Raw genomic sequence first — 12,084 nt, 5'->3', positions numbered from 1 at the left:
CCTCGAAAATCTAATAAATGAATCCTTGAGTACAGGTGGACTCCCGTCTTCCTGAAATGTGACGTCTGGTTAAAGAAAAACAGTAGACGAGTACATGCACATGCCCATTTATTGAAATGATAATTAAGAGTCTGTGTGCTGTCATCAAGATTAGCGGGGTCTTACATTGAGTTGTGTCTTCAAACACGTGAGGGATCTTCTGTTTAAAAGCTGCCTTCTTCAGTCTCTTCTGGTACATTTGCATTTAAAATTGAACCATTTACAGACAGCAAACAGTTCATGAAAAATAAACCTGTTCTTCAAAGCAAACAATATCAGAAACATACATTTGTCATTCCTTCTACTGCAAAATAAAACCCAGCGTCCATATACAGATCGATGATGCATCACTGCTGTGACGGCCCTAAGCGGGACAGCAGTGTTGAACATGACAGCAGTGTTGAACATGACACGTCTCTTGTCAGTTTTTCAGCAAGTTTGTTTCAAATGACAGTCTGCTACTGCGGCATCACTTTAGAGACGCAGGTGATGAATGTGTTGGATTTACGAGTGCAAACTCGGAGCTTAAACCTTGCTGTTAACACCCAAATAAATTATTCCTATCCTTTTCATTTTTAAGAGATTTTTCTCCGCCTGACAAATGTCCCTGTAGGATTAGGATTTTACTGTCACCGTTAGGTTCACGGTCACGGCTATTAAAAAGAAAAGTACACCGTTAAATGACACAAAGCTGAACTGTCTATCAAATAAAAACAAATTCAATTTTGAGATATCCTGACAGTCAAACTACTTCAAGCCGAGGACAAAGAGGTGGAGTCACTTCCCGTCTCCTCCGTCCATGAAGCTTTCCTATCGTCAGTCTGCACCTAAACAAAAGACTCCTACACTTAACTTGATTTAAGGCAAATAAAGCAACTTGTTTTTGAAAAACAAAAGGGTATGAAAGACCTTATTAGTGCCACATGAGTGGAATTTCAAACCGGTTTCATACTGGATCAGGTGTCAAAGTACAGAGGAAACCAGTAGGGCCCATGTGGCCTTGAAAGCTGTCTAATCACATTTTTTCCAGTACTTTCCAGCAGAATATAACAGTAACTCGTAGAGACATAATCAATTAAATGAATGCAAACTGGACGCTTATACGCAGCAGAAAATGGATGGATGTATTCACCAATTAAGCTTAATTAAGTTGTCGGCAAAATCAATATTTGCACATTATGTAACGAGGAGCAACACAGACAGTGTTTGCTACAAATGAAATTAACTTTCGTAATAAATTTATGTTACCGAGTAAAATGTAAAGATTTGAAAGAATAAATACGCAGAAGTCTCTGATTGACAGACGACAGAAGAGAGAATATCCATCGACCTGCAGCAAATGCCTTTCCAGGTTTGAAGTTATCAAACGGACAAAGTGGCGGTGAGATGGAGGGTTTGTTGTGATCAGGCTGTGCACTAACACTAACTTCTCCTACTGATGTCTACAAATTAAAACACACACTGCATGAGCAGGGACTAACTGCTTGGTTGGCATATTGAGAACTCACTTTGTAAAACTCGTCCGCCTTAATCTTCACAGGGAATTACGCTGGACTTGACTTTCAGCTCGGCATTTTGCTGAAGGTGGCCCCTATATTTCCCAGAACACTTTATCTGTTGTTGCATGAGTGTTGGGTTTATAAGGCTGAATGGGAACGCAATAACATAAACAGTGGAGGGCTTAAACATACAGAATAGACCTCATTTAGTTCTATCACGAGCAAGTTTCTAACATACAACACTTGGCAGTGTTTATTTACTGTTGAGCTTCCTAATAATGAAGAAATTGAACTTGCAGCTCCCGATAGCATCAAAACTTCTGGAAACTAACTTTAGATTTCGTTAAACATGAGGTATTTTTCTTCTTGGACGAAAAGCAGCATAAAAATGCAGCTTGCACAATCAAACGACGCACGTTTCTCGATGTTAGATCTCAAAAACAACAGATTTGTGGGCGAGTAGTAGAGGAGGGCAACCTTTTGCAGAGCAGCAACCTAACGAAATCATCTTTGGCCCCGTTTAGCCACACAAACTATCAGAATGCATTTTGGCATGTGGTCACAGCTGCAGGGAGGCCGTCTCAACCAATGATCGTTTCCACCCCGCAGCCGGAAAACACACAAACCTCCAACATCCCTTCAGAGAGCAGGAGCCCTTGATCCAAACAAATAATAATTCACGTCACTGGAACCACATTTCATGAGCACAAACACTTTAAATTCACTAACTCGATCTTCATACAACCAGGGAGGGAAACTAACACCAGACACCAGTTGAATTTAAGCTTTAGCTCCACTTTGGGTTCAAAATCAAACTGATTTCTCACTCAACCAGCTTCTTTGGACCCAAAATCAGTTAGTTTCCTGCCCTTAGCACAACTCGTCTTTCAAATCGAGGAACGTCAATACAGAAATTAAAAAAAACACTGCGAGCACCAACAACACAACAAAATCTGCGTGAACTCTTTTTACAAATGAAAGCAAATAAATAGAGGACAGTACCTTTGCATAAACATGAGTACAAAACCTAACAGTCAGTGGATGTACAATAAATGCGAGTGAATCCGAGGGGGGTTCGGAGTAGTGTGTTCGTAGATTTGTAGGAACCACGAACCAGTGTTAGAACGAACCCCCTTTCCCTCAAAACCAGAACGTCAGCGCACTACTCCAGGTCTTCCACATCCTCCGTCATGATGGTGCTGGTCTGTTCTGAGGTCACACCTGGAGAGCAAAGCAAACGTCAGCATCCGAGGCCAACGTCAGCATCCGAGGCCAACGTCAGCATCCGAGGCCAACGTCAGCATCCGAGGCCAACGTCAGCATCCGAGGCCAACAGACTGAAAAACCCTCGCTCTTACTAAAACACTTCCCCGCAGTTCTTACTTCATAAACCCCAAAAGAAAACAATATCGTACTTGAAGTATCATCGTCGTCATTGGGAGACTTCTTCTTGTCAACATAGCCATGACTCAGCAGCTTGGACATGCTGACCGGGACAGCCTTCTTCTCATAACACCTGAAGGCGAAGGAGAGACGTCATTAGAACGTCCATGATGCCGAGAAAAATAAACTGGAGTCTCACAATAAAGATTCATACTCACGTTCTCTTGTATTTGTTGGTCATGGACAGACCTTCCATCTCATTGGCAACTCCATCAGGAGACATCTGTGGGATGGAAAAGTTACCCAGATCTATGCTTATTTGTGAAGCACTTAACGGCAGTTACAAGCTGAATGTAGCAGCCGCTTTAGGCTAATAAATGTGGGCAGTTCTACACAGATTCACTTTATTGACAAATATACAAGCTGACGAGCAAGTTGAACACATCGTGGTGACAGAGCGAAGGATGGAGTGATGGAGGATGCAATTTATCATGCGATGGAAAAGGATTAAGGGAACTGGCATGAACAGAAAACAGCCTTATCCCAACAGCAAATATTTCATATTCACTTATTTCGCTCAAGCCATTCTCCTACACGTACCTTGTGTAAAACTACCAAATTGTACTTCAATATGAACACTGTCCTATAAATGTGTGTGTGTGTGTGTGTGTGAGTGAGTGAGTGAGTGAGAGAGAGAGAGATATACACACACACACACACACATCAAAAGAAACAGGGCTATTCTCTCTAGCTGAAACCTTGATAACACTACAAAGACACATTTTTAAAACACACACCAAGTATATTTTATCCTTTCAATACATCACTCTGTACTTACCTGAAACCTTTTAGAAATATTTCCACAAAGCTACCACACAGCCAAAGCACGGGCAGCAAATGAAACCCAAATGAATTTGAACCAAACTGCAAATGCGACGATGGAGCAAAATTAGGTGAAAAAAGGGGGAAAGGTGGTGGTAAAAAATGTCAAATAAATTAAATTAAAAAAAGGATGGAAGACATCGACACGGTATAAATGTTTGGGGGTGACTAGTCTGGTCCATTCACCTCTTTATCAGGGGAAATTATATCATCTCTTTCCCAGGACGAACTGTTATCAGTCCCAAACGGTGCAGCCAGAAGGCGAGCAGCCTTCATCACGCTGTCGGGAGACGTTGGTTTGCTTCCGCTGTAAGCACAAAACCACGGTGACATACGATGTGAAGTTACTGCCGATCACATTCTGGGACATGTTGGCTGTGGCCCGAACGCTCGGTGAGCGCTTCATACGGCTCTCGGGAGGCCCGAGGAGCATTTAGAAATGTTGCGTTTCATCTTAAAAACCCAGTCGGCTGATAGAAATACTTCATCAGATTCTCTTTGATTAAAGTCAAACCCAGAGGAAGATTTTTGCTTTCATATTTACCATAAACAATATTGTTTTTAGGCTCCAGGTTTAAAAAAAAATATGGGTTGGGAAACGCACACAAACCCATCATCTCTTCGCTCATTTGTGCTCTCACCCCTTTGACTCATCTCCATACCAGTTGGGCGGATTGTAGGCCTGCATGGGTTGGTCATCGGCATCAGCATCATGACTCAGCAGCCCTGCAGGGGGGGGACACAATGCTGGAAATTAAACACTGCCAGCAATTATGAACCCTAACCCAGTCTAGTCAGCTAATAGCCTTTACAATTACTCTACTACAAAGCAAGTTTAAACTCAGTGTTTTAGACAGAACGTGTGTTATTTTATGCTGGCGTTTCAGGATTTGCATTTCAAAGAGTGTCGACACCCATTAAATAAATGTCGTTAGCTTTCCAGTCATGAGGATCTGAACAGCCTTATTACAAATGACACCGTAAACCAGCACATTTTAAAGTCAAACCTTTACCTTTGTGGCCCCCTCCCTTTGCGAGCTTGACATACTCGGAGTCTGACGCAAAGATCCCAACCCGCCTCCCGCTGTTCCTCTCCACCGGAGAGGTTTCGTCAGCAGTCTGGGACAGACCCGGGATCTGGGAGGTCGGTCCAGACGCACCACCGCTGGCCAAAACCCCGGTCTTCGTACCTGCAACTACCTGAGAATTAGGCTCCACCCGTTTGCTTTGCTCCCGCTAATTAATGCAAAGCAATATACAGCCATGATGCACTGCACGTTTTAGGGAAACACATACTGTGTTTCAGTTGCATTGCTCTTAAGAATTGTTGAATGTTTTAGAGTTACAGGTGATGGAGCCAGGAAACACTTTGCATGTCTTACCACCGGGCTTGGTCTTTCGATGGTTGGGTACTGCAGCACTCATTTCAGTCGTAGACATTTCACAATCTGATTCTTTATAGTCTGTTAATGAAACACAACATGAATTCAAGGCAACCTCACTGGTTAGTAAACATAAAATATGACTTTAGATCTAAATTAGTGACTGTGGTTTCTTTTTTAAAAATCTCAACTCAAAGCACTACTTGTTGCACAAACTATTTCTACCACACAACAGATGTCTTGTGCATTTTTTCCTTACTCATCTTCCACCAAAATGGACGGACAGGGACAGTGGCCTAAACCCATTAAGAGAAATTGAGATTTTCTTTTTTTTAATATTATTTAATTTTCAATAGTATGTGGGCCGAACATACCAAAAGACAAAACATAGCAAAAATACAGCAAGTCATTAAAAAAAAAGAAGTTTGTACTGTTAACTAATAGCAAAACCATCTTAAATCATCGATTTTTCTAATGCAGCCTGGCCTTCTGCTTCCCATAACGTTACCAGAGCGGCCCGTCTGCGACGTCAATGACGTTAAAATGATTGAGAAATAACCCTTATGTTTGCATGTGAAACAATGCATATTACAATAATTACACCTACCGCCAATTACACTTAAGTATATATATATCAATAAAAAAATGTATTTAATTCAAAAGTGAGTCCACTTTGCAGAGGATGCACACTTGCAAGCGGGCGTAAAATGTTTCGTTTGACCGTACAGACAGTGTATTGTCTGTATATAAAAACATACAATATTTAGGGACGTACAACACGCATCATTTTTATGAATGGAATAGTTTAATTTAGCATGTTAGCTAACAAAGCCATGCTAATTTCGTTAGCCGCCTAGCTAGTTGCCGCAGTGGCTTCCCACCGCTAACCTTACTTATCTCTGCAAAAATGCTAGTTTTTACGGATGCAACTGGCATTAAGGCACGCAGAAAATCAGCCACACTACTTACATTATATGCTGTTTTTCTTTTTTGCTTTGCTTGTTGCAATTATACGCCGTTAGCTCCCTCCCTTTCTGTCGGTAAAAGGCTAGACCACACACACTTCCGGTGGCACCTGCTGCCGACTTCCGGTACGCTAAACAAAGATCGTGTATATTCAACAAAAGGCTGACGTAGTTTTGTAGGCTGTGAAGTTATTGTTCGTCATCCGCACGAGGATTGTACATCAAACCGGATCTTACAAATAGGACAGAGTGAGAGCTTGTCTTGATATTCATGTTGTTACTACATACAGAGACGATCTTTGTCCTTTCAGAGGACATTATGGACCAAAAACTGTGTTAACATTTTAACGGTTACAACAGCAAATGTAATGATTAAAATATTTTATTAGCACTATCTCAACATGTCTCATATTGTTATATTGTTTCCATGACAAGCTGCATTACTGACCAATAAGCATTCATCAAATCCAAAGAATCTTTATTATGCTTGATAGATGTAATTCCATTAAACAGAATGTTTGTAATTAAAATAAACAGTATTAGTAGCATTATATAGTAGTATTATACTAACTCTGTGAAGAACAATCACTTAACATGCTCTAAATATGCTCTTATATAGCTATCAAAAGTGTTATTTTCAACATTCTTTAGGATTGTTGACATTGCTTTTCAAACAGGAATGTTTGGATACTCATTTATATTAAACAGGGTCGTCAGCACATGCAGTAAAAACCTCGGGTTAATGTGTGAGAAATCAATAAATGATAGGTTAGGAGAATACTGCCAATGCTCTCTGATTGGAGCTTGGGCTCGGCGATCACTCAGAAGTCTTTGACGCAGTCGGGGCAGAGGATGTCCTCTTTGCACGTCAGGAAACCTCGACCCACCAGAGACACACAGCACTTTTTGCAGTTGAAGCAGTCGTTGTGCCACTGCCGCTGCTCAAAAGAGATGTACTTGCTGCCTCCGAGACCTGAGAGTTAAGCAACAAAGAGGAGCCATGAGTAATGTAATAATCCTGTAATTGATGGTGATTGGATACACAGAGGCTGTGGTTACTTCTGTCTATATGTAGTTCACGTGAGAATGCTAATGTAATGAGATTTTACCTTGGTTTTATCAGTACAGGCTAGTGAAATGTTGTGATTTCACTTTACATTTAGTGATGAGAGAGAATGTTCCTGCATTTTTCATTAAACACTCCTGACACAAGTGCAGGGTCAAACTTTACCACTGATCGGGGTGGTGCAGGAGACACATTTCTTGGCAAACAGGTTGCAGAAGCAGTCCAGGCAGTAGGCGAAGTCGTCCCGAGAGGTGAACCTCTGGCCGGCCAGCTGCTGCTTGCAGCCGAGGCAAACAAAGCACTCCTTATGCCACGGCTGGTCACGGTAGTTCACTCCTCCAGTGGTGACGGGCTGAAAGATTTGTGTCATGTAGTGTTAATACCTATTGATTAAAGTATACTTAGACTGAGTGCTATTGAGACGTCTAAAAATGCTTTTGATACGTTTTTGACGAAGAAATTCTGTGTTTTCAGAGCTATGCATGAATGTATAGCTTCAAACTGTTTAATTTGTGTCATTTATGCTGTTTGTTGCTTCTTCTCATAACTGCACTAGTGATTTGGACATCCAGGTTCAAACCTTCAACCCAGTAAGCACAGAACGTAAGGTGAAAATACAAATTGATAGCAGCAAGAGACGACTACAAAACACAAATACAGTGGAAGTGGAAGTGGCTCACTGTGTGTAGTTTTACCTTCTTGCAGTGGATGCACTGCATGGCAAACTGCTTCTCATAGCAGGCCAGGCAGTAGTTGTTGGCGTCCTTCTGGATGAAGCTCCTGCTGCCAATGGGCTGCTGGCAACGGTTACAGGTGAAGCAATTCTCATGCCAACTGTTGCCCTTATGCTCCATCTTTTTGGAGCCTGGTGGGAGGGAGGGAGAAGGACAATGTACAGTAGGACCTTGTACTGACATTCGGATCAGCCTCAACCAATTACAATTTGCAATTTGCTGATGTCATGTGAGCTCTGTAAAGTGAGTGCACAGTGAAATTCAAAGGCTACTAAAGAACCCTGAGAGAAAATCCGAAAGGCCTCCTCACCTGGCATGATGGTCTTCAGGCACGCATGGCACTTGGAAGAGTACTCGCTGCTGTAGCACTCGATGCACAACGGCATGTCATCCTTGGTGGCAAAAGGCCGATCCACCAGAGATCGGTCGCACTTGAAGCAGAGGAAGCAGTCGCTGTGCCAGTGGCGGCCCTTGTATGACAGATCCTGCAGAGTCGACGAAAGGAGAGAGCGTTTGGTTTAGTTCGAAATCAGAGGGAGACTGTTGTGTTTCTGCATTTGCTTTTTTTTCTGCTCGATGGAAACATTTTAACAACTGTTAAGTTAAAACATCAGTAAAACTTCACCCTCAAACACCGAGACATGAGACCAAAACAGGGACAGCTTTGCAAACTGAGGAGCACCACCTCTGTTCAAGCCTTCATGCTGGTTGATATGCAATGTATGTTTGGTGTTGGGTGACATGAATGGTAAAATATGGGTGAGGAAAGTTAAAGAGTGACTGGGTAAAGAATGATTTGACCTTGCTGGTGCAGCTGATGAGCTTCTGGCACACTTCACAGTTGGTGGAGAAAAGATCCTCGAAGCACTTCACACAGAACGGCTTGTAGTCCTTCAGGAGGTACTTCTGCCCGTAAAGAGACTTTGTACACTCTGTACAGTCGTAGCGCTCAGCCATTGTGACTGAATCTGCTCTCTGAGTCTTCTGTCCTAAAAGATACAATACAAAGACTTTTCAGAACAGTCCTCAATGTGATGCAATTGCAGCCAAGATAAACCAACTAAACTTTAAAACTTGGATTGGATTTCTGTAAATGAGTTGACATATAATACGATAAATTAAACATCATGCCTTCATGACCCCGTACCAGGTAAAAATAAACTTAATTGATCACAAACAGTCCCCCAATTGTACACACACTTCATTAATGGACACAATGTGACTTTCAAATTTGGTTTACTTGCTCCAAAACAGACAAATCTTAAGAGGTCTTAATTTGCTCTAAATTCCCCAGAGAAAATTGAATAAGTTGAAATCATGAGTAAGAGCAAAAACAATTAGGTGGAAGAGGGGCAAAGCAATGAGGAGAAAAGGTAAAAGGGGAAAAACACTGACAAAGTAAAGGAGCAGCAGAAAAAACTCAAAAGAAACACAACATACAAGAAGAAGAAATGAAAGAAATGCTTGCATCATCATCTACTGCAGACTTTAAAAACTTTCATTCTGCTGGAAGATGATTTTGAGAGCCATTAATCGGCAAATAGCATCATTAGAGGTTTAAATATTGAAGAGGAAGCAGATTTTTTGTAAGAAAGATTGTTGCATAAAATCTTATGCAGCCTCTGAAAGTCAATTGTTGGAGGAAATCCAACTGGAAGATGATCATGCTCCTTTAGGTCATGAGTGCACATTTGATATCATCAATACATGTCTCCTAGTTATTATTACCAATGTCTTGTCACTGATTGGCTGTCTGAAGCAGCCTCACAGACAACAAACAGGAAGTTGATTTCAGGATAGCGACGGTAGAGCTCTGGCATTAACGGGAGGAAAACAGTTCTGTGTCCTTCCCCAGAATTTAAGTAATTTAATAAAGGGTGCAGCCAAAACACAAAGGCTGCTTTTGATTGGATAATTGATTAGATGAAGAGCAGTCTGACTTTTTTACATTTGTCATGAAGTCGTTAAGTGATTTTATTCATTGATAGCTTTCGAATAACTTTCATCTCAATAGTTTTTCAATCTAATATTTCTGTGACCACTATAACACTTTTTAATTCTTGACAAATATAGTATTTAATTAAGGAATGACTCTTCATCCTCTTTTTGAAAGACCTCCAAATAAGCTTCCACAAAACCTGGACTATGCTCATTATACATATGTGGATTTTATTTAAATAAAACCCCCTAAAACCCCTCATATACTCCCCTGAAAATACCTCTTCTACAAACACAGAACACCCCTTTCTGAATCCTCCGTACTCTCTATTACTTCTGAAAACCCTAATACACCTCTTAATGATCCTGAACATAAACCTCCTGTAATACTTTGCTTAACTTGCTTCTCCTGTCATCCATCTAGAAGCCTTATGCCTCTATTTTTAATGTGTATCGCTCCATCTGAAACAACTTGATGTAATTTTAAGATATAGTTTTAAAGCAGAAATCCTAATACCTGATAAAAAATACCACAAAAGTAACTAACAGAGAAAAGAAGGAAGACATGATGAAAGTGCAAAGAAACATTGGGTCAAAGACGAGACAAGAAGGTGAAGAAAGAAGTCTTACCTGTCAGAGGAAGAGCCGGGTGCAGACTGAGCCCAGAGGTGTCTTCTGAGCGCTGTCGTGCATCTGCCTTTTAAAATTAGGGTTAAATTTGACTCACACTGGGGCAGGAAGCTGAGGTAGCGTGACCAGAGTGGGCAGGCCAGATTATATTTAGACGGCTATATATTAAAGCCAAAATGCAGAAAATCCCAACAAACCCCTGCCTTGAAATGTGGGAACTTTTGAGCATGCAATCACTCATACAGGACACAACTTGTAAAATATGAATATGTGTGAAAATATGAATGTCTGCATTATCTACATATATCTACAAATTCATTTCACAGGGTTTTTATTACGTCAAAGCGGCAGGAAAACAGAACTTATGTCAGCATCAGAATAAACTTTCTTGTGACCCAAGCAGTCGAAGAGAAGAAAACCAAATAGTTCCCGTTGATCTGGATTTATGTTCATTTTGACAGTTGAGATCATAACAAATCAAATAAGCATTTCATATAAAAAGGGACCTCGATCTCTTGATTTGATTACATTTAATTCAATGATGATTAATTTCACCATTCTGTCCCTGAAGTATTAATGGTGCTGCGATTGTATCTATTTTTGCAACTTTCAAAATAAAACCTCTAATGAGAATTAGAATAGATAAATTATATAAAACTAAAAAAATCCACATTATACAATAGTTTCTAAATGTACATGACGTCTTTGTTTGTTTTAATGGTTCAAAGAAACAGCGGGTCACGTCAGAGCTAAACTGCAGCCACGTGTTAGTCCTCAGCCTAATTTCTGCAGTGAAAAATACGGAATAATCTGTCCATGTGTGACTCCAATGAGTGTCGGTATGTGCTGCAGTTGACATTTAAATAGTTCTTGAAGAATTACATTTTCTGATGGGTCATGTTTGTTTGTACCCCTGTACTCTGGAAAAAGGGCCACTTCAGAATTAAGTAAAAGAAACACGAGCTCTTACTCAGAAAGCACTGTGACATGTACAGATCATGTAAACATCTCATTAAGCTATTTGCCAAATTAACCCAATGTACCACAGCCTGAAGAAAAAAACACTGCTGAATTGAAATACAGGATTGTGAAAAGGAAAAGTCAGGACATAGTCAGGATTAGGTAATGAGATAAATGCTTTTCCAAGGAAAGCAGTTCATCAAATGTTCCTATTTGCAATTCTTCCATTATCTACTTGATTTTTTTTACAGTAAACTGACAAACAAAACTATAGGTCATCTATAATGTCAGGTATAAGTAAATAACAGCAATTTAAAGCTGTAATGGCATGAAATGTAGCTTTGCTTTTATTTTACAGCCTTGTCTTCCTTGGGTTTTGACATTAATTGGGCTGTATTTAGAAGGAGGCAGAGCTAGTGTGCTGCCTGTCGAGTTAAAGATTTAATGGAAAAAGGAAAGATTTAAAAAACATCTCCATCTGTTGCATTGCTCGCCAGATTGTGGTGCTAAATGACAGCTACTTATTTTACCTTAAAATCAATGTGTTATAAAAATGTATAAACATATTTCACTTCTGTATTTAAATTAAAGGTATCTTAATATGAA

At 40.4% G+C, this 12,084-nt stretch overlaps 2 protein-coding genes across 4 annotated transcripts; both read right to left on the bottom strand.

The window, feature by feature from the left end:
- Positions 1-93: 93 nt before the first annotated feature.
- Positions 94-6,276, bottom strand: LOC116386268 (uncharacterized protein C7orf57 homolog). Of its 2 annotated transcripts, none has more exons than XM_031852351.1 (8): positions 6,155-6,276; positions 5,186-5,266; positions 4,817-4,999; positions 4,445-4,529; positions 3,990-4,110; positions 3,140-3,204; positions 2,954-3,054; positions 94-2,759 (listed from the first exon to the last, which is right to left on the bottom strand). In XM_031852351.1, the coding sequence occupies exons 2-8, from the start codon at positions 5,241-5,243 to the stop codon at positions 2,701-2,703; spliced, it is 672 nt and encodes a 223-aa protein (XP_031708211.1). In that variant the 5' UTR covers positions 5,244-5,266; positions 6,155-6,276; the 3' UTR covers positions 94-2,700. The 2 variants fall into 2 exon arrangements, with proteins under 2 accessions (XP_031708211.1, XP_031708212.1); XM_031852352.1 differs by having other exon boundaries at positions 4,817-4,993.
- Positions 6,277-6,891: 615 nt separating this feature from the next.
- On the bottom strand, positions 6,892-11,198 carry LOC116386050 (four and a half LIM domains protein 2-like). Of its 2 annotated transcripts, XM_031852014.1 has the most exons (6): positions 10,519-11,198; positions 8,752-8,939; positions 8,261-8,435; positions 7,912-8,081; positions 7,382-7,568; positions 6,892-7,123 (listed from the first exon to the last, which is right to left on the bottom strand). In XM_031852014.1, exons 2-6 carry the CDS (start codon positions 8,905-8,907, stop codon positions 6,972-6,974), a joined length of 840 nt encoding a protein of 279 aa, XP_031707874.1. In that variant the 5' UTR covers positions 8,908-8,939; positions 10,519-11,198; the 3' UTR covers positions 6,892-6,971. The 2 variants fall into 2 exon arrangements, with proteins under 2 accessions (XP_031707874.1, XP_031707875.1); XM_031852015.1 differs by lacking the exon at positions 10,519-11,198 and having other exon boundaries at positions 8,752-9,590.
- Positions 11,199-12,084: the final 886 nt, after the last annotated feature.

This window comes from Anarrhichthys ocellatus, unplaced genomic scaffold (assembly GCF_004355925.1).
Source record: "Anarrhichthys ocellatus isolate YVR2014 unplaced genomic scaffold, GSC_Weel_1.0 scaffold12, whole genome shotgun sequence".
In the NCBI taxonomy this organism is placed as follows: Eukaryota; Metazoa; Chordata; class Actinopteri; order Perciformes; family Anarhichadidae; genus Anarrhichthys; species Anarrhichthys ocellatus.
The sequence above is the reverse complement of the archived record's forward strand: the minus strand, read 5'-3'. Positions and strand labels throughout refer to the sequence as shown.

Bases quoted from the DNA above. Each gene is read 5' to 3' on its own strand.
- LOC116386050 (XM_031852014.1), bottom strand. From the start codon at position 8,907: ATGGCTGAGCGCTACGACTGTACAGAGTGTACAAAGTCTCTTTACGGG. The intron at 8,082-8,260 runs GTGAGGAGGCCT...CCCTCCCACCAG, and splicing joins CCTGAAGACCATCATGCCAG to GCTCCAAAAAGATGGAGCAT. The intron at 7,124-7,381 runs GTAAAGTTTGAC...CTTAACTCTCAG, and splicing joins CTGCACCACCCCGATCAGTG to GTCTCGGAGGCAGCAAGTAC.
- LOC116386268 (XM_031852351.1), bottom strand. From the start codon at position 5,243: ATGTCTACGACTGAAATGAGTGCTGCAGTACCCAACCATCGAAAGACC. The intron at 5,000-5,185 runs GTAAGACATGCA...ATTCTCAGGTAG, and splicing joins TCGAAAGACCAAGCCCGGTG to TTGCAGGTACGAAGACCGGG. The intron at 3,205-3,989 runs GTGAATGGACCA...TCCATCCCACAG, and splicing joins TAATTTCCCCTGATAAAGAG to ATGTCTCCTGATGGAGTTGC.